At 50.1% G+C, this 25,295-nt stretch overlaps 1 protein-coding gene across 4 annotated transcripts in view; it reads left to right on the forward strand.

The window, feature by feature from the left end:
- The window catches only part of SCUBE2 (signal peptide, CUB domain and EGF like domain containing 2), a 71,793-nt gene that overhangs the window by 26,077 nt on the left and 20,421 nt on the right, over positions 1-25,295 (forward strand). For 2 of the 4 annotated variants that reach the window (XM_062196531.1, XM_062196534.1), the window contains 10 exons: positions 8-97; positions 3,665-3,781; positions 4,711-4,833; positions 7,765-7,881; positions 9,336-9,458; positions 9,842-9,958; positions 10,212-10,298; positions 11,967-12,071; positions 15,151-15,306; positions 15,685-15,891. In XM_062196531.1, coding sequence (XP_062052515.1) covers positions 8-97; positions 3,665-3,781; positions 4,711-4,833; positions 7,765-7,881; positions 9,336-9,458; positions 9,842-9,958; positions 10,212-10,298; positions 11,967-12,071; positions 15,151-15,306; positions 15,685-15,891 — 1,242 coding nt within the window. The remainder of the gene's footprint in view (positions 1-7; positions 98-3,664; positions 3,782-4,710; positions 4,834-7,764; positions 7,882-9,335; positions 9,459-9,841; positions 9,959-10,211; positions 10,299-11,966; positions 12,072-15,150; positions 15,307-15,684; positions 15,892-25,295) is intronic. The other 2 variants (XM_062196532.1, XM_062196533.1) reach the window with 2 other exon arrangements.

The following is a 25,295-nucleotide window of genomic DNA, read 5'->3' on the forward strand; positions in this document are numbered from 1 at the left end:
GTTGTAGAGCGAGAGGACGCGGCGCTGGAGGGGACGGAGAGCAACACCACGTCTGTGGCTGACGGGGATAAGCGGGTGAAGCGACGGCTGCTCATGGGTAGGCGCCGCTCCCCTGCCCGCTCACTGCAAGTGGCCTGAATGTGGGGCGCCTGTGCCCTCAGATCAGACACATGGGGTGAGCAGAGCCAGGGTGTGTCTGTTTTTCACCCACCGCTGCTGCCTAATCACCATCCAAGACCCCAGCCAGGCTGTCAGAATAACCAGGTTAATGACCGCGGGCTGCCCCAGCTAGCAGTGACACTTGGCAGACTGCCCTGAGCCTCTGTCTCTTGGTCATTCTTTAAAAATCTACCTCCTAGGATTATTAGGAAGCTCAGTTCAGACAGGGACATGGCCAAGGGGTGGGAGTCCAGCACTGGGCCTTGGTGGGTGGGCTGTGAGCGTCAGTTCCCACCCTTGCAGGTGACCAGAGCTCTGGAGGCGCTCTGGGGGGCCCAGGCTCAGCCTGGCTGTCTGTCCAGGGCTGTGCCCACCCAGCCTTCTATTTCTCACCCAGCTGATCGTCATGGCACCAGAGCTGAATGGAGGGGAGCAGCCGCTGGCTGAGGGCCTGGGGAGGCCGGCGGGTGGGTCCAGCAATGGAGCTGGGGACAGGAGCAGCAGTAGAGGCAGTGGCCGCGGGGTGGGAACCAGACAGAGCCGCTGACACACTGTTATTCTGGAACAAGATGGGCTGGACCAGAGCAAACCGGTCTCCTGTCAGCTTTTAGATTTAATAGTCAAGTTGGATGTGGGACCATCCGTGGTTACCAAGCAGGTAACTTTCCGGAGCCTTTTCAAAGTTATTATGCTTAATTGTAATAAACCAAAATCATACATATGAATACTTCAAAAGGCGAATTATCGCTCATAATGAAATACATCAGTGTCTCATAACTTTCCCTTCTGGTTTGCCAGAGGCCCCCCTCCCCCAACTTGCTGAAAAGTGAAGTGTGTGCAGTGGTCTCCTTTGTGTCAGTCCCGGAGAGTAGCCTGGGACTCCCAGCCAGGGATGACCAGGTTTGACCTTTCCCAGCTCTGCCTACCCCGGTGCACACACACAGGCATCCTCGCTGCCATACCCCTGATGCAGTTGCATCACAACTCAAATCCATCCTATGTGTTCACGCTATTGTAGCTATGAATACCTAGCTATGACTCGCCCTTGCATCATAGCATACGCTACTCTTGTATTTTGTCTTCTTAGTTTTTTAGTTTCCATTCATTCTTTTGCACACTTCTGACAGAGCTCTCAAACCCACTTGATTATGTTTAAATATGGCAGGTAACATATTAATGCACTTTTCTGCTTTTAAAAGCCTCTGCTGAGGCTTCTACCCAGCTCCAGTTGGCCTGACCTGTTGGCTGGAGGCACGCCCTGCAGAGCAGCCGAGGACTTGTTTCGTGCACCCTCCATCTTGTCTTTTGTTAGCTCACGTGGTGAATGATCGAGCGTTTTAAAATCTGTGCACGCTTGGAAACGCCCTCCTCTTCTGCCCTCACCATTCACGCAGAGCCCTGCTTGGTGTAGCCGTCGGAGCTAGGAAGAATGTTCCAGCAGTTTCGTTAGCACACTGTCATTTCCAGGCATGCAGTGCTGTTTTGAAGGGTCTCAGGTCATGTTTATTCTCGATGCGTCGTGTGACCCTGTGAAAGTTTCTCTCTGGAGGTTTTCAGATCTCCTTGTCCCTGGTGACCTGAAGCTCCACGCTCGCGCTCTCACTGCGGGACTCCGCCCGCCTGTGGTGCTGAGTACCTTCATGGGGGCCGTTCAGGTTCTTTGGCTTTCGGAAATTTTCTTGTACTTTTTCTTTGACAGGTTTCTTCACTTTATCTTCCCTGCTGCTTCTCTCTGGCATGCTTGTCAGTGGCTGTTGTAATTCCTGGATTCACTCTCTCTCTCCCTCCTTTTCTCTGTATTTTTGTTCTTTCTAGAAGGTCCTTCATTTTTCTCTTCTAATCTTTCTGCAGGATTCTTTGTTCATATCTGTTTTCAAATCCTAATTTTTTTTTTTTTTTATCTGACTTTCAGTCTTTTGCGTTGAGAACTTGTATCTTCTTTCCTGGGTGCTTCGCTTCCCTCCTTGAGGAAATTAGTTGCAAGAGTTTAACTTCTCGTTTGTAGTGTTTACTGTTTCCTCCGGGTTTCTTTCCCCCTGTTTGATTTGCCGTGTCTATTCCACATCAGAGGCTTTCCTAAAACACCTGATGACTCCTGACTGCTTTTTCGTGTTCAATAGGGAAAGTCTGCCGAGCCGGTGGGATGTTCTGCCTGGCGGGGGTGGGACTTCCTGTTTGGATGACTAGACAGCCACTCAGCCATTCATTTGGAGAGCCTCTAATACCTATGGGTCTTTTCTCTTGGGCAGGGTGGCTTAGCTGGCGGGGAATCCTTCGGGAGAACAGGGGGTGCCCAGATCTCTCGGGCCGTGGACTGTGCTCCCTCTCCTGCTCTGCTGTTCCTGGTGCACCCGAGGCCGGCGCTCCATCCGGTCCAGCTTCTCCAGTGGGTGTGCTCCTCTGCAGCAGCAGCCGGCACGGGGAAGGGAGAAGCTGTCGGGGTCAGGGAGAAGCTTGGGGGTTTGTCTGTTTCTTACACAGACTTCAATCTGTCATCCTCTTTTTAACTCCATCCCCAGGGCTGCCTCTCCCGTAGCTGGCTCCTCCATCCCTGGGCCTGTCCGGGTTCTGTGGCTCTCACGAGCTTGCCGCCTGTTGCACCCCTTCTGAAGACTCCTAGGATTCAGCTCTCTGCTCGTCAGCTGCCGTTCCCTCACTCACGTGAATGGGTCACATCTTCCAGCTACTGTGTTTTCCGTTTTCTCTGTCCTTAAGGATTTTTGCTTTAAAAAGTCTTTCATTTTAGTGAGGTTTGGAGAGGAAACATACTAAATTGCAACCAAGCTTGTTTCCCCCAGCTGTCAAATGAGCCAGCCTCGGAAGTGAATTCACACGTCTGAGTACCCGGGTGCTAGCGATTGAATGGCTGCTGCGTGTGGCTTGTCCGTTGCACAGGATCACTGTAGGAAACACGGACGGGAAGGCCGTTTGCTCCTTGTTCCTTGTGTCCTGAGCTGTGATTTGATGACCCTGGCTTAGTGTCCCGGTAGCTTTGATGGGGCTTCCTCCTTTCAGGAAAAGGTGAGCTCTCACCTGAGTCAGTTGGCTGCTGTGAGGATGACGGCCCTAGTCTGCAACTAGAGCAATGCTTGGCCCATTGCTCGGATTGAAAGGAGAAGGTTCATGGCAGAGGACTGGGAAAGGGACATGTCCCCTTGCCTGTTCTGCACTCACATCTCACCTGCTGGGTGTGGCTGTTGTCAGCAGGTGGCTGTCTGTGGACCGACTGGAACTTGTAGTGGCTTGAAATCTGCTAGCAGCGGGGAATGGCTCTGCAGGCTGGGTGACATCTTGACCCCTGTGGTCACCCTGACCAGCTGCCTCATTGAGATGGGCGGGAGGCTCTGCACCTGCCCTCCCTCTATCTCACCTGCAGGTGGCAGAGATTTGGGGTGTGACTGTGAGTACCCCTGCGAGCGTCTTGGTGTTCACGGACTTTGTCAAATATTAACAGCAGTATCAGCACTTCTTTAAGAAGCTAACTGCCTTTCTTCCCGCTTGTCAGAGACATGTGCTGTCAACAATGGAGGCTGTGATCGCACCTGTAAAGATACTTCGACAGGTGTGCACTGCAGCTGTCCCGTTGGATTCACTCTCCAGTCGGATGGGAAGACTTGTAAAGGTAGCCTTCGCCTCTCCAGGGAAGTTGGGGGGCCCGGCTTCGGAGGGAGCCCCGTGCTGCTGGGGCTAAAGGGATGAAGGCGGCTCTTCCCCTCACACTCCCTGAGTAACTCCAGGTTTGCTCACGATTCATACCAAGGGAAACTTTTCTTTCCTGGGCCACTGGATGGTTATAACTGAGTAAGCTCCATTAGAACCAGCTTAATTACATTCCCTGTCGAAGAGGTCAGCCTCTGTAAGCATTAAGTACTTCATTTCAGGCAGTGGCCTTGTTAGAAAAAGGCAGTGCAGGGAACATTCATTTGCAGGAGATAATATCAACATATCATAAATAATAGCCTAGAGATTATTATGTAAATAACAGCCAAGATTATTATCCAGAGAACTTAATTAATAACTGAAATATTAACTTTTACTGATGAAGCGAGACCCCAGTGACTGCTAGTATGTAGTGGGCAAGAGTACAAAGGATTGGTTCTTCAGCGTGATAAAGGGAGATAACCGGTTACCAGATGAAACTGAGAGGAGATAAGATTGAGAATCAGCAATCATTTAAAAGCATTGGAGCTATTTGATCATTGTGTAATTCTCCAAAAGGAATGCTCTAATCCCTTAGAGATTTAATCATTAAACTGGAATAGAAAATATACGACAGGGAACCATCTTATCTTGAGAGCGTAACACCAGCATGAGGACATGAGGACGGGACATTGCCACCCTTTCCCGTTTGCTTCGGGGCACCCTAGCCACAGTTCTCCGGAGGCTGAGGCACTTGTCTTTCAAGACTGGCTCAGTCAACAGGGAAACGTGTAGATTCAAGATATCAGCAAAGGGTCTTGAACGCTGGTCTGGGTCTGTCTTCCTTCCTGAGGGGCGAGGGGGAACCGGGAGAGTGCTGCTCTCTGATTGGCCGATGCTTGCCTGTTCCAGATGTTGACGAGTGCCAGACCCGCAATGGGGGTTGTGATCATTTCTGCAAAAACACCGTGGGCAGCTTTGACTGCAGCTGCAGGAAAGGATTTAAATTATTAACAGATGAGAAGTCCTGCCAAGGTATGTGCTGGTGGCTCACACACGGGAGCAGAGACGCTCAGAGACAATGCAGCCAGCCCCTCGCAGAGCCCAGCTCCTGGGGCGTCCCCGTCCAGCCTCCAACACGGGCTTCACTTCCCTGGGACACACACACGGATGTTGCTGGCCAATGTATGTTAGAAGTTGAGTGATCAGCCATCAGAGAACCCCTCGAAGCACGCGTCTGGCGTGATTGTCACAGAGTGCATGGCTAGAAGGAAGCGTGGCAGACAGCCCAGCCTTGGCGGGGGCCGCGGAGGAGGTGATGAATAATTTTCCTCTTCTGAAATTTCTTTTAATGTTATTAAAACTGCAACAAAAGCTGATGGCAAAAATCTGTAAATTTACCTTCTTAGCAAAAGGCTGGGATCAATCCATAACCAAGACTGGGTCCCTGTTGGTCTCATCCTGGTCCTTACAGCCCTTGTTTTAAATGACCTGTTGATGCCCGGGGAGAGGGAGGCAGGGGTGGTGGAGGAGAGATAGTGGCTCGTTTTAGGTAGCTTGACAGCCCCTTCTCAGACGCATGCTTCCCATGTACAGGGGAAGAGGGGGTTCCTCTGGACAGCCATTGGTGTAGTAGCTGCTTTGAGTGGTGGGAGCCATCACTTATTTTTAGATAAGCACCTTTTATGTCCTATCGATATACAGGAAGAAGCTCTCAGGGAAAGCATACTGTCACTCATAATTGCTCCATTTCTGGGAAAAAGGACTGCCTTATTACGATTATTTTAGAAATATCAGAACTAAATCCAAATCAATATAATATCTGATTTTACTTCAGATAACAAAGATGAAACATTACATCTTTTTAATTTCACAGCATGAATTATGTCTGTCTGCTTTCTGGGTTTGTCCTTAAAATGTAATTTGTAGATTCTCCTCTAAATTCAGTGAGTTAATTCTGCATGATGATTGTGTGGTTTCTGCAGTTTGACTTGGAAAGCCAATTTGCCGTTACACGTAATGTTTCATAATGTATAGGGCAAGCAATCCTTTTTAAGCTATGTAAACACATTAAAAAGGAATTAGAAAAGTGATCTCATTATTTTTGGCAAACCAAAAACCCCAAGTGAGCCGCCAAAATCAGCTACCGAATAAGTCCACTTTCTCAACAAGTGGCTGATATTAAAAACAGATTTCATAGAATGGCATCGATTGCTAGGGAAGAAATTGACTTTTTCTTATTTTTCACTGATCAGTCTTGGGAGAACAAATATTTGCACAGAACAAGTTTACTGAAGAAATCGCCAGGATTTCTGGGAAAAGCTAGGGATGAAGACGTTTTGTAAGAATTGCCCCTTTTCATTCCTCCCATTCCACCCAAATGTTTGCTTTTTTATTAATGCAGTTTCTCATGGCACATTCAGTGTTGAAAGAATGGGCTGGCACTGGACTAGTTGGCTGTAGCCGAGAGCTGCCCTGGGCCTGCTTTGTCTCTTTGCAGACACGAGTTGTAACTCTGTTAAAACCTTCCCAAAGAGCTGGGAGAGTGAGGCGCCAGGATTCTGGTCTGCAGGAAAGATGTGCGGGCCAGGCCAGGGAAGAAGAGGTGGCCAGATGGACACAGCAGCCTCCTGAGGCTCGTTCGCTTGACCCTAGCAGCAGCCAAGGACGCGTCCACACCAAACCAGGAAGATAGGGACACGTGGGACCCCAGGGGAGGAGCGAAACAAGACGCTGGCCAAGAGGATCCAGTCTAAAGCTTGATCACCTGTTTCTGTGTTCATGGTGGAAAATGACTAAGGATATTAACTGAAAGAATGCTCATTCTTTTGGCACAGAGGGCATTAAAACTCATAATTCACTAGCCTAATTAGAAATTAGAAGACTAATTTTGGGAAAGATCTGAAAGCAATGGGAACCAGATTTAGCTCCAACCCAAGTGTTTTTGCCTTTCAGTTTTTTTATAGCTTATAAAAGTGTTGTTGTTTTACCAATAGTAACACTCAGAGCTAACATTGTTTTTAAAGATTTATTTATTTATTTGAGAAGTATAGTTACAGAGAGAGAGGGAGAGATCAATCTTCCTTCTGTTGGTTCACTTCCCAAATGGCCCTAATATCCAGGGCCCAGCCAAACCCAGGAGTCAGGAACTTCATCCAGGTCTCCTACATGGATGCAGGGGTCCAAGCACTTGCAGGGAGCTGAATCAGCAATGGAGCAGCTGGGACTCAAACTGGTGCCCACATGGGATGCTGGTACTGCAGGTGGCGGCTTACCCCACTGTACCACAGCACCAGCCCCTAGCATTGTTATTTATAATAAAGTTTATAAAGCCCTTTTTAGGTATATTAGCTCATTTGCCTTCATGTAAATGTTGTAAAAATTTTTATTTGTTTGAGAGGCAGAGACAAACAGAGAGTGAGCACTCCCATGTTCTGGTTCACTCCCCTCCAAAGCCATGAGGCCAAATCCCAGGAGCTGGGAACTCACTTCAGGTCTCCCTGTGGATGACAGGAGCCCAGTTACTTGATCCATCATTGTTGCCTCCTGGGCTCTGCATTAGTAGGAGGCTGAAGTCAGGAGTCAGAGGTAGGTGTTGAGCTCAAGCATTCCAGTATGGGATGCGAGCATTCTGACTGGCATGTTAGCTGCTAGTCCAAATGCTGGCTCCATTTAAGTATTTTAAACTACTCAGCCCTGCAAATAAGCAAGAATGAGAGAGACCAACTGAGCTTTGAGGCAGGTGCAGTTTGCACCAGAATTTGGAAATAAGGGCCCCGGCAGTGAGTGTACTCTGTCGGTGCTCAATAGCTTCTTGAACACAAGTCAGCAGAGAGAGTGGATAGCCTCTCAGCCTGTGTGTGTGGCTCTGGGCGCTGGTCAGCAGTTGGTGTGTGTTATAAACCTCTTCTCCCCAAGCGTCCAGCACAGCTGGTTTCAGCTCTGCTCTTCCTGTGACACTTACAGATGTGGATGAGTGCTCTCTGGACAGGACCTGTGACCACAGCTGCATCAACCACCCTGGCACGTTTGCTTGTGCTTGCAACAAAGGGTACACCCTGTACGGCTTTACCCACTGTGGAGGTGAGGAGATGGCAGGGCGAGCAGGGCCTGAGTTCACTGTCCTACTCTGGGGGTGAAGGGTACACTCCCAGCCCTGTGCAGTGGGGCATTAGGAAAGCAGTTGCTGAGGAGAATCTCCCCACCGCTGTCCCTGTAACACAGCTGCTGTGAACGGGAACACGGGGAGGAGCCGAGCCCTTTTAGCCATGACTCCTTGTGTACCCTACCCTTCCAAACTTCTCGGCAGATGGTAAAGTTGCAGTCCTCAGAGAGGCTTGGCCCGGCCCCAGCCAAGTGGCAGCCCTGGGGTGCATAGGAACTGGCTGCAGAGCCTTGTTGGAGCTCCGCAGTTAGGGCTTTGAGCTGGAAGTGGAACCGTTGTGTGACTCTCTGTTCTGTGCCCGTTTAGGAACACATTCTCCTGTCTCAGAACCTTATGGTCAGGCAGGCACTGGCATGGATCAGACCTGATGCCAGCTGACTCACGCTCTGCTCCCTCTGTCATCACATTCCCCCGCAAGCTTTGAGAACACAGATTCCAACCCAGAATGTCTAGGATTAGATCCCAAGGATTTGGAAGATTTCTGGAGCCCTGGCTGGTATACTTCCTGCCCAGTCCTGTGAGAGTGGTGATTTGCTAGAGATAATGTTGTCTCCCTTCTTTCAAAATTAATATATTTTTATTTACTTGAGAGGCAAGGAGAAAGAGAGAGACATAGAGGGTTCTGGCTCAACCCCTCCAATGTCCACAATAGCCATGGCTGGGCCAGGCTGAAACCAGGAGCCTGGAACTCCACACCGGTCTCCCATGTGGGTAGAAGGGACCCAAGTCCCTGAGCCATTACCTGCTGCCTCCCAGGTGTGCATTAGTGGGAAGCTGGATGGGAAGCAGAGCAGGAACCCAAGGCCAGGCACTCCGGTATGGGATGCAGGGGCCTGCATAACGGCATCCAATGCCTGCTCCCCCTTCTCCCTTTCGACCCGTTCTTGGAACTGCTGAAAACAAACCCTTACAGTCTAAAAGAGACCCAACCCTAAGGGAAAGCACACCTGTGTGTCTGGCCTCTGTCAGAGGTGGCCGGGGATCGGGGCGCATCGCTCCCTTCTCTGTGCCGTGTCAACGGCCGACGGGGAGTCCTGCCTGCCACCTCCCTGCTGTGTGGCCCGGGAGGATGGTGCCGCTGACATTTGAAGCCTGTGCAGTGGCTAAGGCTGACCAGCTGAACATACAGTGCGGTCCTTTCTGAGGTTGAGAATGCAACTTGACCTTGAGACTGCCAAGTGAGGCTCTTACAAGGAAATCTGCTGAGTGGGGAGCGGGGCCAGCAGATGCCAAGGGCACAGCCTCAAGGCAGTCAGCACCTTCCCTTTGCTTGGTGCGTTTCCATCAGGCGACTCCCCTGCTGCCCTTCCCTCAGGGGAGGGGTGGCGCCAGTGGCCGGCCTGCCATGACAAGGGAGTGTTTTGTCCCGCAGACACCGACGAGTGTAGCGTCAACAACGGCGGCTGTGAGCAGGTCTGCGTGAACACAGCAGGCAGCTACGAGTGCCAGTGCCATCCGGGGTACAAGCTCCACTGGAATCAGAAAGACTGCGTGGGTAAGGGGCACGGCGGCGCCAGCGCTGCCACCCGCCACCCACTTCTGCTCCCCTGGGCAGCAGCCGTTTTTTTTTAAAAGAAAAAAAAAAAAAGAGTTCAAAAACAGGAGATACTTTGCAGGCTCTTTGGTATTTCTGTCTGTGCTTCTGCATTGGTTGGGCCTTACTTCTGTTTTCCTGGTTGCTTTCCTGCATGGAAAACTTGCCTCTCCGGGCTGCTCTCCCTGGGCGGGAAGTAAGGCCTGGCGTCGGTGTTCTGTGCGGGGCGCCAGCCCTCCTTTCTTTTCTCGGGGCCTGTGGTGCATGGGCTCTGCCGGCCTCGTGACCCTTGGGGGAAATGCCCTTCTCTCTCTCCGTAAGTGTCTGTGTTTTGTCCTGTCTAGAAGTGAAGGGGCTCCTGCCCACTAGTGCGTCAGCCCCCGTGTCCCTGCGTTGCAGTAAGAGTGGCGGAGGAGACAGGTGCTTCCTAAGATGTCACTCTGGCATTCACCTCTCTTCAGGTGAGTGGGGCCCAGGACCCAGGGCAGGTCCTCATGCCGGAGCCAGGTCTTCCTGGCCCCTAGGTGTCAGCTACCCTCAAAGCGCTTCCAGGTCCCAGACCACATGCCTGCTGGCCACCGGAAGCCCATGTTTTGAGACCCTATAAGCTGGGCATTTTCCTGGAAGCTCCTGTAGAGCAAGGGTGGGGGAGACTGAGCTGCTGCAGGGGGGGACCTTGCTTCCATGGTTGACGACCCACGTTCTGTCTGTTAGGACTGCAAGAGGCCTACTCTGTCGCCTGCGGCTCTCCCTCTCCTCTCAGGAGCAAACAGCAAAAATCCAATGACTCTGCCTTTAGGGGTAATGACCACATCTGTGTGTTCTCTGCGGGGGCTCGCTGTGCCCACAGGGCTGCGTGTGTGGGGTGCTGTTCTTGGGCACTGGCTCTGTTTTCATTTTTCTGACTCTCGATGCCATGAGCACACAATAGGGTGTCCTTAGCTGCAGCCTTGCATCCTAAAACCCCCTCCCCTGGGATAGACACTGAATGAGCACTGTGTGCTAGGAGGTGCCTTGTCCAGCCTTGGTGGGCCATCATAATGGACAGAGGCCCACAGAGCTCGGACACGAGGAGATGTGGGTGTCCCTGTGCCCCTGAGCACCTGCAAGCCCCAGCAGGAAATGTGCCAGGAGCACATGGCACTGATGGAGACCAGCGTGCACAGAGCAGGAGGAACAGGGGCTGTTCTGGTTCTATCAAACCCATCTGGCTTGTCGAAAGGCTAAGAATGAAATCTGCAGTTCTCAGGAGGCCCCAGTGTGGATACCTTTGGCACCATGTCGTGAGAACACCCGGATGAGGACCGTAGTACATGTTGATGCCTGTGTTACAAAGATGAGCAAAGCAAGACGGTCATGGCTCACCAGCATCGACTGAGCCGTGAAACATGCTAGCCCCTGTGTTAGGTGTGTTAGCTGATTTCACCCGTCCTACAGCCGCCTGCAGCAGCATCAGTGCAAGTGTTCCCCTCCTTAACCGCAGGCAGGAGCTGGGCTCAGAGAGGTGACTCAGAAGAGCCAGATGAGAGGAGCGGCACCTGAGGCCAGGCAGCCCGGGGCCCAGAGGCCCAAGTACTGTCATTCCCTGCCCCTTTTGCCAGATGCTTGGGCTCAGCCAGAGCGGACATCACTGTGTGTGGCACCAAATCCCTCTGTGATGGTTCCGTGGTGATTTCAGCAAGGACAGAGCTGATAGGTATTCTGACTTACAGAGCTTATCGCACACCAGGCTATCGACTGGACATTTCCCACGGTGGGGCCGGGGGGAGGGCATCGTCTCATTGAACTCTCACAGCAGCCCGGTACTGGAGCTACTGCAATGGTGTCTGTCTGGCAGACAAGGAAACTGAGGCTTAGGGAGATTGAACAACTTGCTCAGATTCTCACCATGAGTTCGAGAGCTGGAATTGGAATTGGGGCATGGATCCCGGAGCCTAACATATGGTTAAGGCAGACTAGAGGAGAAGAACAGAATCTTGCTCATCAGGCCCTCACAGTGGGACCCTGGCTGCTCCCACACCCTGGCAGCCCCAGCCGTGCTTAGTGGGCACCACGTTGGTCTGGAGTGGCAGCTCCCTCTGCCCTGTCCTCCCAGGAGGGTCTGTGCCAGCCTCCACGGTTTCCTTCAACACTCCTACCCAAATCTGGACTGCGGAGTTACCTGGCCTTCTCCCTTAAGAAGGCACAGAAAGAACTCCATCTTTCATCTTCCTGTTGGGGCTGTTGGGGACCCTCTCTTTGTTATGCACCAACACGGGACTCGTTGCCCTCCCGAGGGCTTGAGTGCGATGCTGAGGAAGCAGCTGGCGTCCAGAGTAATGGGCGCTCCATGATCTGAAGCTTTCTTGGTCTCAGGCGGAGAGAGGGCTCAGGGTGTGTAGCATGTGGTGTGGGACCCAGCCGGGGTAGCTCGCTGTCACCCACCGGGTGCCTCTGAAGGTAACCTCTCTCGCTTGTTTCTTTCTGAAGATGTCGCCACCATCAGGACAAGTGTAACGTTTAAGCTAAATGAAGGCAAGTGTAGTTTGACAAAGGCTGAGCTGTTTGCCGGGGGTCCGCGACCTGCGCTACCAGGTATGGAGTCAGGGAGCTGGCCTGCATGTTGGGAGAGGGGCCCAGAACAGAGCTGGAGCTCCGTGGGAGGGCCGTGTGTAGTCCAGCTGCCACAGGAGTGTGGCAGGTGGGGTGGGACCACTCAGAGCCGCTAGGGCCTGTCATCCCTGGGGAGCAGAGCCTAACCTAGCACCCCTGGATAGCCAGAGCTTGCATGGCAGGGCCTCCTGTGGGAGGCAGGTGCAGGTCATGGAGCTCTGGGCAAGCCTGTGGGTTCACAGGAGTCAATGAGGGCTCACAATGAATTAGCATTTGTGACCACATTGGGTTACATTTTCTAGATCTTAGACTTTGCTTGAAATATAAGCAAAAAAAGAAAAGAGGTTTGGCTGAGAAGGGATAATTTTGACGAACAAAGATGTCATAGCCAGCTTTCCTGCTGAGTCTGGTTTTGGGAAGCAGGGATTCCATTGGCTTCAGCAGAACAAATGCCATCCAAGTAGAACTGGCCTAGTGAAACAAGCAGAAACCACCCCTCCTCTTTCTTTCCCAGCTCACATTTCCACTATTACTTCATAGGATACTTGTGCAGATTAAAAACAAAGAGATCAGGATTCCTGTATTGGACTTCTTTCTTGGGTCTACCTTCAAAAAAGTCATACAAACAAATGAACATAAAGCTTATAACTAGTTGCTTTTGATTGTGTTTTTAAAAGATGTATTTGAAAGGCAGGGAGACAGAGAGAGAGAGACACACACACACAGAGAGTTAGAGAGAGATCTTCCATCTGCTTGTTCACTCCCCGAATGCCCAGAAGAGCTAGGGCTGGCTCAGGCTGAAGCCAGGAGCCAGGAGCTCGGTGTGGGCCTCCCATGTGGGTGGCAGGGACCCACATATTTGAGCCATCCTGTGCTGCCTCCCAGAGTGTGCACTAGCAGGCAGCTGGGATGGAGAGTAGAGCAGGGACTCGAATGTAAGAACTGCTTCTTTTAAGTTAACTAACCAGGGTCAACTTTGGTGCCTCCATTTGTAGAAATACTATGCAGCTATTAACTATATGAGGGTACTTCAGTGAGTTCATGGGAAAATGAAATTAAAAGAAGAGTTTCTTGTGAGGTGGGTGTTTAGCCCAGTGGTTGAGATTCCTGCATCCCACATCTGAGTTACCTGAGCTTATTACCTGCCTCTGGCTCCTGATTCCAGGTTCCTGCTAACGCAGACCTTGGGACATGGTGGTGATGACTCAAGAAATTGGATTCCTGTCACCCCAGGGGAGACCTCAGTTGAGTCAGGGCTCCTGGATTTGGCCTGACCCAGCCTTGACTGTTGGGGACATTTGGGGAGTAAATCAGCAAATGAGAGCTCTCTCTCTCTCTCTGCCCCCAAATAAATAAATACAAATAGTAATTAGTAATACTGGTAAATGAGAGATGTTTGTTTTGGTACAAAACATTTTGAAATCTGTGCAGTTTTTCATAATATGCATTTGCCATGAATGTGTTGAAGTCTGTTCATATGCACAGATGTCAGAGGGTTTTTTTTTGCACCAAAACAAACTTATCTTTGAACTCTATTTTTCATGAACTTCTTGCATATTGTCTAAGAATGTTTAATGACATGGGAAAATGTTCTTGTTATAACAATGAGGTGGAAAGGGGGAAAGTAACATATTGAGTTCCAGTATAATCCAAATTGTGTGAGTCAAAGTATGGCACAAAGGGAAAAAAATGAGGCTCACCATATCATTCCTAGTGATTGTATCTGGGTGAGAGGAGGGCAAAGGATTCTGTTTTCTGTGTTTTCCAAATTCTCCACAGTGAGCATTTACACTTTTCAGTCAGGGGTGGGAGAAGCATGAGTTACAAGTAGATGAGCCCTGTGGTTTCCTTAGTGGGGTTTACCCAGGCTGATTTCTTGGCTTTGACAGCTGCACGATGTTAACCCATGATGTTAGCCTTGGGGGAAATGGCGTGAAGGTGCAGGAGACGTCTCTACATTCTCTTAGCAACTCTTCTATAGATCAGAATTCATTTCAAAATAAACAGTCTTTTAAAAATAGATGTGGGGTGATTGAAAGGGAACATTTTCAAAATGAGCATCTGCTTAGTTTAAGAGAAGTTAGCCTTTTGAAAAGGCAAGATCGATCTTTCGGGGAAAATAGAGAAATTAGTTTGCCTCTTTCCTTTGGTCACCGATGACCTGTGGCTGTGGCTGTGGACATCCTTGAAATGTTAGAGAAGAATGTGATACAGATAATATGAGGGTTTTTTTTTAAATGCATGGAAAATGAGTATTACGAAAGAATGATACCTGGGTTTCAAAGTATTATTTTTTATGTTTTAATTCCATGAACTATTTGAAATGCCCTGGTACTTTAGTTCAATAAAGTAAGGTTTTCTAGTTGAGACAGATTGTGTGGGTGATATGTGGGCCTTGTCTTTGGTTGGGGTTCACAGTCACTGGTTGAATCCACTGGAAGCCGTGGAGAGAGGGGGGACAGCCAGGTTCAGGAACAGAGATGTGTCACACGTGTGTCACAGGTCCGCTCGCCTCCTGGACGCCTCCAGGACACTGTCTCCTTCTTTGTGCCATTCACTGCTCCCAGTTATTTAAAAATGAGAGATCAGTGTTGATGTTCTTTCCAGCTTTTCTTTCGGGCTGGAATCACTCCAAGGTCGGTTTGCCCCAGAGCAGGAATGAGTTCCCTCTTTCCCCTGGGGCCCCTGCTCCGTCCCTCACAGCCTAGCTTTCAGAAAGCAGTGAGCACAGAGCACATCCACATCACAGCCTGCACGACACCCCCCACCCCACCCCAGGCTCCTCTTCCACGTCTGTCGCTGACCAGATGGAAGCATCCAGCACTGGCCCACCAAGAGAATTAAGAGCTAAACCATGAAGTTATGAAGGAGGCAACACTGGCCCTTCACGGTGAAAATGTCATCGTGCTCCGGGCTGAGGGCTTGCAGCGTCTTGGCGCGTGCAGTGGATCGTTGAGTCCCGTGGGAGTCGTGTTCATGAAATGTTTACTGAGCTCCAGCGAATGTGCAGCTGAGTGCTTGGCCGGGACTTGGCTTCCGACCGTTGTGTTTCTTCATACAGAGAAGCGCAGCTCGGTAACAGAGAGCTTCCGCTACGCAAACCTTACATGCAGCTCCGGCCAGCGCGTCCCGGCAGCCCCTGGCCCACCCAGCGCCCCTCAGGAAATGTTGGTCACTGTTGAGTTTGAGCTTGAAACTAGCCCGCGGGAGGCGACAGGTTGGTGTGCAAACAGTGGGCGGTGCCAGGGGCTCACCGCTTGCTCCTGTCTGTCTCCTCGCCTTTCTCTTTCCATCATTCTTGGGGGAAGAATCACGCAAACACTGAAGTATCTCCTGTTTTGTTTTGCTTGTTCACCCTCAAACTAAACCCAATTGGTTCGGAACCTGGTGATTTTCTCTGCTTCCTAAAAAACCCAAAGTTACCATTTTGGTCAACAAATTCCCATTGGAATCAAATGCTGCCCAGCCTGCCAGGTGGCCCCTCTGGGGCTCCCCCCCCCCCCCGCCCCGCAAGTCCACAGGGAACTCGGGGTGTTGGTGGGTCCGACGTCCTCACAGCCTGACCGCCTCCCGGCCCCCTGCCCTGTTTCTGTAGCTTCCTGTGATCTGCACTGCTTCGTAAAGCGAACAGAGAAGCGGCTGAGGAAAGCTGTGCGCACGCTCAGGAAGGCTGCCCACGGGGAGCAGTTCCACCTCCAGCTCTCGGGCCTGGACTTCAACGTGGCCAAAAAGTCACCCCGAACATCAGAACACCGGGCGGAGCCCTGTGGAGTGGGCCAGAGCCATGTGGAAAACCAGTGTGGTGAGTAGCCCAAGACATTCCTGCTACAGAACTGCCTTGAGCTCCATGAACACCACAGGCAACCAGCAGCAGGTCTGGGCAGAGGACACTGGGGACACCTTATCTGCTCACAGTCCTGCTGGCATCTGTCCTGCCTTCTGGACCGGGAACTGCCCGGGGGGGCGGCCTCCAGTCTCACTCACCTCTCTTTGCCCGTACCTGGCACTGTGCCTGGCTTGCAGTGGCCAGGAACCCAAGGGACAGAAAGCAGGAAGCAGCCTGAGGGGAAGAGAGGGTTGCCCTTTAAGCACCTGAAGGCTGGTGGTCCTCCCGGCTCGGGGTTCCCCCGCGGGACAGGACTGGGGCCTTCTGCACACCCCATTGTGCAGCTCCTGTTGTTGCCTCAATGACCGATGGTAGCACTAAGTATACTCCCATCGGCCCAGAGTTTTGTGTAGGGGCCACACTAAGGGGCCGTCAGCTGCCAGAGCTTCAGCCCGTGGCGCTTCCTAGCGTCTGTTCCATGGCATGTTCTTGGTCCCTGTGTGTGTGTGTGTGTGTGTGTGTAAGAATCAGAGACCCGGCCCTGAGCAGCATCAATTCTGTTCCTCTGGTAAATCAGGTACGAAGTTCCAGGGCGGTCAGTTTTGAGATTTGCTTGTCATAAGAGATGATTCTGGGCAATTGTAGGACACACTGCCTGGAAAGTCTCAGATGAGGAAAATGGGGGGGGTCATTTTACAGTCATTGTGGTAGTTTATTAAGTTTGCATTGTCACAAGCGCAACACTAAGCCCTCATTCTGCATTTTCTCATTAAACCCAAACAGTAAACTCACCAGGTTACCTCCACTTACCAGATGAACAAACTGAAGCTCAGAGCCCTTGGTTCTCTTGCTCTACATCTCCCTGACTGTCCGATTCCAAAGCCTGAATTCTGGTCCCAAGTAGGATGAACTCCAGTACCGGGACCCCTCAAGGGCGAGTTGCTGTTCTTTCTGAGGTGTCAGTGGAGTCACAAGACTTGAGAGATGAAGCTTAGCTAAGGAGCAATGAATCAGCTTTGCTGAATGAGAAAGCAGAACTCAGGGCCACTTGTTTTGGAGGATTCTCAGCAATAGCCAAGAAGCTCAAATTTGGTGCATTGCCAAGATTTACTGAAAATCGAGTGCAGCTGTCCACACACAAGGGGCGGTTCCCAGATAGGCTGAACTTTTGTTCCAGCTGATGCTCTTTAACAGAAAGAAGAAAACAGAAGTAAGAACAATCCAGCTGTTTAGCATGTTCCCGTGAACACTTAGAAGAGCTCCCATCCCCGACCAAAGCGATGGTGACACTGGCTCTTGCCACCCCCTTAGCTGGGCAGGTGCAGAGGCCGGCAGGGCAGGCAGGATTCGGAGTCCTGACCCTACAGAAGGCTTGTGTAGCTGTCCTGGTGGGTGACTGTGTCCCTGCGATGCTTGCCATGCTAAATTAGGTTCAATTTGGTTCAGGAGAAGCAGCAGCTCTTGTCTCTAGAGCTCCCTGTAACCCTGGGTGAACTTTGTAGCCTCCATGGGACCACATCAGGCCACCCTGCCTGAGAGCAAGGAGGGGACAGCACACAGGGAACTACCGGTGGCTTTCCTTCCCTCGGCTGGAGGGAGGGGACAGCGTAAGGAAAGGTTGGGAGTGTGGATGAGAAAGGGTTTTTACCCAGTGGGTACGTGACATGGGCAAGCTTTGCCAGAGCCTGAGCAAGAGTGTGTGTGTGTGTGTGTGCGCACGTGTCTTACATTTTTGGGTTATTTGATGGTGTTAGAACTTCATAAAGACCAGGCTGACTGGTGTTCTCTGGATTTCAAATGGTGCATACAGTGGAGACAAGTCTAGATAGTTCTTTATGCAATTATTTTTCATGTCTGCAGAAAGGAGTGTCCCCCCAATATTGAGTGACCTAGAAAAAGAGATGGAACCATTGTGTTTAATTTAAATAATTCAGCTTTAATCTAATAAAAAATTAGATTTATTAATTTAATTAAGTTCAGTTTAAATTTTTAAAGTTTATTTAATTTATTTAAAAGGCAGAGCAGGGGCCAGCATTGTGGAGCAGTGGGTTAAGCCACTGCCTGTGACACCAGCATCCTATATGAGTGTCAGTTTGAGTCCTGACTACTCCCCTTCCAATCCAGCTCCCTGCTAATGTGCCTGGAAAGGTGGCAGAAGATGGCCCAAGTGCTTGGACCCCTGCAGTCCATGTGGGAGACCCAGCTGGAGTTCCAGGCTCCTGGCTTCTGCCTGGCCCATCCCTGGCCATTGCATCTATTTGGGGAGAAAAACAATGGATGAAAGATCAATTTGTTGTGGGGCACGCAGATTAAAAACACAGCGAGACTTTTGAAGTCAAATTAGGAGTCTACTAGCCAGCTGGCGACTGACCTCTCACAGAGCAAGTCCGGTGAAGACAGCCAGCCCCGAGTTGCGGTGGTGGGGGCTTTTTAAAGGCAGAATCTACTTTTTATCAGACATTTGATTATGCATGTGAGCTTTGTGTGAGCAGAAAGCAGGCATACAAAAGCAAGAAGCAGTTAGCTAATTAGCCAGGTTTTTTTGTAACCTTGACGCCACCTGTGCTATCCTGTGTCTGCAGCTGGGAGTAGACAGGAGAAACCAGAGTCTAGTGGCCTTGGCCATTATCAAGTAAGCAGGGGTACAGAAGCTAGAAATGGGCCAGGTACAAACTAACATTTAATTATATGAAGAACAGGCCTTGTTTTAAAACAAGCAAGCAAAATAACCTATTGAACTTTGAATCCCTTGTCACAAATTTATTTCTAACTTTCAAATTAATTAATTAATTTTTTTAAAAGGCAGAATAACAGAGAGAGAGAGAGAAAGAAAGAGAGAGACAGAGAATCTTCTAATTATTGTTTACTCCCCCACGTCTTTGCAACAGCCAGGGCTGGGCCAGGCCAAAGCCAGGAGCCTGGAATTCAATCCAGGTCTCCTGTGTGGTGGTAGAGGCCCAATTACTTGAGCCATCACCTGCTGCTTCCCAGGGTGCAAATTAGTAAGCTGGATGGGCAGTGGTAGTGGGACTTGATGCCAGGCACTTTGATATGGGCTGTGGGCATCCCAAGTGGTGGCTTAACCTACACCACCTTCAAATATTTTTTTAAAAAAGATTGATTTAGTATTTATTTGAAAGTCAGAGTTACACACAGAGAGAAGGGGAGAGAGAGAGAGAGAGGTCTTTCATCCGCTGGCTCACTCCCCACATGGCTACAACAGCTGGAGCTGTGCCAATCCAAAGCCAGGAGCCAGGAGCTTCTTCTGGGTTTCCCACATGGGTGCAGGAGCCCAAGCACTTGGGCCATCTTCTACTGCTTTCCCAGGCCATAGCAGAGAACTGGATCAGAAGAGGAGCAGCCAGGACTAGAACCGGTGCCCATATGGGATGCCAATACTTCAGGCCAGGGCTTTAACCCACTGCGCAACAGCGCTGGCCCTCAAATATTTTTAGTTTAGTTTTTAATTTTAAAAATGGCGCATGTTTCAGAGGTTCAGAAATGCATGCAATTGGCTGGTGCCGTGGCTCAACAGGCTAATCCTCCGCCTAGTGGCGCCGGCACACCAGGTTCTAGTCCCGGTCAGGGCGCCGGATTCTATCCCGGTTGCCCCTCTTCCAGGCCAGCTCTCTGCTGTAGCCAGGGAAGGCAGTGGAGGATGGCCCAAGTCCTTGGGCCCTGCACCCGCATGGGAGACCAGGAGAAGCACCTGGCTCCTGACTTTGGATCAGCGCGGTGCGCCAGCCGCACCGGCCATTGGAGGGTGAACCAACGGCAAAAGGAAGACCTTTGTCTCTGTCTCTCTTTCTCTCACTGCACTCTACCTGTCAAAAAATTAAAATAAATAAATAAAATAAAAAATAGAAATGCATCCAATCAAAGGGATGTTCTCCCCACAGCTCCCCAATCCCACTTCCCTGCAGTCACTGCCTTTATAGTTTGTACAGCATTTTCCCGCATCTTTTTCTGTACATATAAAAATGAAATTTTATTCATTCAATAAATATTTATTAAGCTGTTCTGCCTGCCAGGTATCATTCTATGTTCTGGGGATGCAGCAATAAAACATGTAAAACCCTCGGCCCCTGGAAGTTTACAATTCTAGAGGAAGGAGACAGACAACCAGCCCACAAAGAAGGGAGCAGACCAGGTAGAAGAGTGGGCGTGGTACGCAGAGCAGGTCAGCAGGCAAGTGGAATGAAAGGTGCCAGGGCCAGGAGTGGGCCGAGGAGGAGCATGTGCCCCCAGAACGTCGTCTCTGGTCAGGGACGGTCTCTGTGGACAGTGTCATTTGGGCAGAGACAAAGGCCTCGGGGAGGCAAGCCTTGAAGATCACACGGGGAACAGGCGTCCAGGCCAAGGGAAGAGCAAGGGTGAGAGGCAGCTGTCGGGAGGAAGGTGTGTGAGAGGCAGCTGTCAGAAGGAAGGGGGCGGGGGGGGGGCACAGTGGTTCAGAGCAGCTGCAGGGGCTCAGGGGATGCAGGCGACTGGAAATCAGTGAGGACCCTGACTTTGAACCTGAGTGAGAAAGAGAGCTAATGTGAGCAGAGGACTAACAGGTCCGACTCAACATTTGGAGAGAATAACTTTGGCTACTGGGTTGAAAACAGACTATGGGTTTACATGTGAATCAATGTATTTATTGTAAAAATATATATCGGAGGCTGGTATTGTGGTACAGCAGGTTAAGCCGCTGCTTGGGACACCCACATCCCATACCAGGGTGTAGGTTTGGGTCCAGGCTCCTCAGCTTCCTACTAATGCATCCTGGGAAACCTGGATGATGGCTCAGGTGCTTGGGCCCCTGCCCCTCATGTGGGAGACCTGGTTGGAGTTCTGGGCTCCTGCATTAGGCCTGGCTCGGCCCCAGGTCTTGTGAACATTTGGGTAGTGAACCAGCAGAAGGAAGATTCTCACTCTGGCTTCCACTCTGACTTTCAAGTAGATGAGGATAAATAAACAAACAGCATGCATATCAATACGATCTGCCTAACTACGTGTTGCCTTTAACTCTAGAGCACAGCGCAGCCCTACTAACAGAAGAGCCGCCTCATTTCTGTGAAAAGTTCCTGGTCTGTATTTGATGTAAGACACAGTATTTATTATGCCTACTGGTAGACATTGGAGTTATTCTCAATTTTCCATTACAAACGGTGCTGCTTTGTGCAGATGGCCAGTATTTCTGAGGCCCACTTATTATTATTTTTTATTTGACAGGTAGAGTTACAGACAATGAGAGAGTGGTCTCCTTCTGTTGGTTTACTCCCCAGATGGCTGCTGTGGCCCCCAATCCAAAGCCAGGAACCAGGTGCTTCTTCCTGGTCTCCCATGCGGGTGCAGAGGCCCAAGCACCTGGGCCATCCTCCACTGCCTTCCCGGGCCACAGCAGAGAGCTGGACTGGAAGAGGAGCAACCGGGACTAGAACCGAGCGCCCACATGGGATGCCGGCACCGCAGGTGGAGGATTAACCAAGTGAGCCACAGCGCTGGCCCCAAGATGGCCCACTTATTTGCAGCCCTACCACCCATGTGGGAGACCTGGATGGAGTTCCAGGCTGTTGCCGTTGTAACCATTTGGGGAGTCAATCAGAGGATGGAAGATCTCTTTTTTCTTCTCTCTCCTTCTCTCTCTGTCACTCTGCCTTTCAAATAAATAAAACAAATATTTAAAGAAAGGAGAACAAGGGCTCTAAATTAAAAAAAAAAAGAGGTATGATTGTCAGGTCAGAGGATCTGCATATTTAAAACTTCAATGGGTATTGCCACATTTCCTACCAAAGCCCCATACCAATGTCTACTCCTGCCAACAATTTTTTTTTGAAGATTTACTTTATTTATTTAAAGACAGAGTTACAGAGAGAGGTAGAAACAGACAGAGAGATAATCCATCTGCTGGTTCACTCCCCAGATGGCTACAACAGCTGGTGCTGTGCCAATCCAAAGCCAGGAGCCAGGAGCTTCTTCTGGGTTTCCCATGTGGGTGCAGGAGCCCAAGCACTTGGGCCATCTTCTACTGCTTTCCCAGGCCATAGCAGAGAGCTGGATCAGAAGAGGAGCAACCAGGACTAGAACCTGCGCCCATATGGGATGCTGGTGCTTCAGGCCAGGGTATTAACCCACTGCACCACAGCGCCAGCCCCAACTGCCAACATTTTGAAAATAAACATGTGTTTGTTGCCCCACAACTCTCTTACCATAGATTATTTATCACTCATCCTTTTAATTTTGCAAATATGATGAGCAAGAAATAATTAAGTCATTTAAACTTGTTTTTCTCTGATTATTATCAGACTGAGCCTGCAGTTTGATGCCTGCAGGTACGTGAATGCCTTCTGCTGAGGACAGCGCCGTTCCCCGCCTGTCTGTCCATAGAGCTGTCTGGCTTTCCAATGTCATTTTTATTTACTTATTTTAAAAACATAACTGATTTCTTCTTTTGCAGCATATTTTCTTATTAATTCACTTGAAAGGCAGGGTGACAGAGAAAGACAGAGCATCAGAGAAAGATCTACCATCTGCTGATTCATTCCCCAATTGGCTGCTCATGCTGGTGCGGGCAGGCTGGAGCCAGGAGCCAGGAGCTCTCTCCAGGTCTCCCACGTGGGTCTTGAAGCACATGAACCGTCGTCTGCTGCTTCTCAGGTGCATGAGCAGGGAGGTGGATCAGATGCAGAGCAGCTGGGACGTGCACCTGCACTCTGACACGGGATGCAGGTGTCACAACGCCCTTCCCTCCAATATCATTTTTAAAAAGTAGATTTTAAAGTCCCAAGTTATACCAAACCAAGTAATTGCTTCTGGCCAATTGACTTTGTTCTTTCTTATTGTCATCTTTACATAGTAAAGTCTCATTAATTTGGCATTTGGGGACAATCTGCTATGCAAGTTGTACCATCTGTGATGAATTTCAGCAAGATGGCAAAAAAGAAAAAAAAAAACAGTTATATTCTCCAAGAAACAGATTGCTTGAGTAGTGCTTACTAATGTCCTTCATGTTTAAGGAAAAATTAAATATGACATGAATTTCTAGCTGTTGTACTTTTATAATACCAGTGAGAGGATAACTCATTTAAGAAATAGACATGATAATGTAAGTGATTTTGCATTTGGTCATTTTTGAAACTTGCTGAGATTTTTGAAAAGATACAATCCAGACAGACTCGGAAGTATGTTGGTGCCTGGGTTCCTAGGTGAATAGGAAAGTTTAATTCAATTTTTAACAGCAGTGGCATGCCTGCATTGCAATCAAAAAAGTTAACTCATCCAGTATTTATTGGGGTACCACCCTGTCCCTTCTGTGTGCTGGGGATGAAGCAGTACGAACATAATGAGCAAGGGACCTGTTCTTAAGAATTTCACGTTTAACAGAGGGAGCTGGAAATAAGAAAAGAAAAGGCACTTTCAGAAGTTAAGTGCTAGGAAGATAACAAAACAGAGCATTGGGGGCGGGGGTGGGGTTGGGAGGGCTGCTCTCCACAAGGTGGCCAGGGAGGGCCATCAGGGCAAGTGACATTTGAGTTAGCCTTGAGTGAGGAGAAGCAGTCAGCCTGCGAAGCTCTGATGTGGGTGGGTGGGTGGGCAGGTACAGGGGGATCAGCAGGTGCCAAGGACCTGGGGCAGAAAAGAACTGGGCATTCTCAATTCTTTCAAGATTAAGAAATTATTTGGAACTGATCAGGCAGAAATGTTCTGTTTAAATTGAATAAAATATAATGTCTATGTTAGCAATATAGATCAATATTAGGCAAGTATTTGTCACATGGATTATATGGACACTTTTCAACACTTACAATGTGTTCAGAGCACTGTTCTCATTACTGTACAAGTAATGTCTCACTTGGCCTCACCACGAGTCTATAGTACATTGTGCCCTTTTTATAGACAAAGAGACTGAGGCACAGGGAGGTGAGCATTTTTCCCAGGGTTACCCAGCAAGTAAGTGGTAGAGGCAACATTCAAATCCAGGTCTCGTTCAAGAGCCTCTGTTCCTTACCCTCTCAGATTGGTCCTCTCACCTGTCCTGGGCACAGCCTTGCCCTGGGACTATCGTACTCAGACTGGACTCTCCCGGGAAACTCCTGGGGCCCGCTCCGTGGCAGGCACTGAGGCACTGAGGGTAAATAAGACACCACTCTTCAACTCACCCTCAGCCCTCCCAGGCAAGAGCAAGAGAAGCCTTCCCTAAAGAGAACACCTAAGCTGAGTTACTTTAAGAAGTTCACTTATTGTATTTGAGAGACTGATAGCACTCTCATTTGCTAATTCTTCTGCTCCCCAAATGCCCCTATGGCCAGGGCTGTGCCAGGCCAAAGTCAGAAGCCAGGAATTTGGTCCCACATGAGTGGCAGGGACTCATCACGGCAGCATCACTGCTGTCTCCCAGGGCACACATCAGCGGGAAGTTGGGATCGGGAGCCAGGCCCTCCAACATGGGATGCGGGCATCCCAACCAGCATCTTAACCACTAGGCCAGAAGCCTGCCCCCTACGCTGAGTTTGACGGGTGTACAGACGATGAATCAGTGAGAGGGTTGTTTAGGCAGAGGCCCAGCTTTGGTTTATAAGGAAAAGCAAGATATGCACAGGGGATGACTCATGTCATCAGTATATTAGGACACCTGCAGAGCCACGCAGGGCATGTAGGCAGCCAGGCTAGTGAGAAGACGTGACCAAGTCATGGGGACCTGGAGCATGTTCCTAATGAACATATTCTCCAGGTAGCATGGCGCCCTTAGAGGGTTTAATCAGGAAGCATCCCAGAATACACAGGCAGGTATGTATTCTGGGAAGCCCTAGCTGGCTGTATCAGAGGGTGCAGGACAAGAGGCAGAGAGACCAACTTGGGGGCTTTTGAATGTGTTGCATACAAAGATAGGGAGGGGGCTAGTGCTGTGGCGCAGCAGGTTAAAGCCCCGGCCTGAAGTGCCGGCATCCCATATGGGTGCCAGTTCTAGTCCTGGCTGCTTGTCTTCCAATCCAGCTCTCTGCTATGGCCTGGGAAAGCAGCAGAAGATGGCCCAAGTCCTTGGGCCCCTGCACCTGTGTGAGAGACCTGCAAGAAGCTCCTGGCTTCGAATTGGCAGAGCTCTGGCCGTTGCAGCCAACTGGGAAGTGAACCAGCAGATGGAAGACCTCTCTGTCTGTCTCTACCTCTCTCTCTGTAACTCTGTCTTTTAAATAAATAAAATAAATCTTAAAAAAAAAAAAAGCAAAGGGAGAACGTGGAGGTTCTAGCTGGAGTGGAGAAGCACTGGGTTAGAGAAACTTTTAGGGTGAAAGTGAGCAGCATCGGTGCAAGCATGGATTGGGCAGAGTTGGAACCCAAGGGCGTCTGACTTGGCCTCTGATCGGGCTCTCGCCTCCCATATGTCTCTCCTCTCC

Source organism: Lepus europaeus, chromosome 7, assembly GCF_033115175.1.
Source record: "Lepus europaeus isolate LE1 chromosome 7, mLepTim1.pri, whole genome shotgun sequence".
NCBI classification, from domain to species: Eukaryota; Metazoa; Chordata; class Mammalia; order Lagomorpha; family Leporidae; genus Lepus; species Lepus europaeus.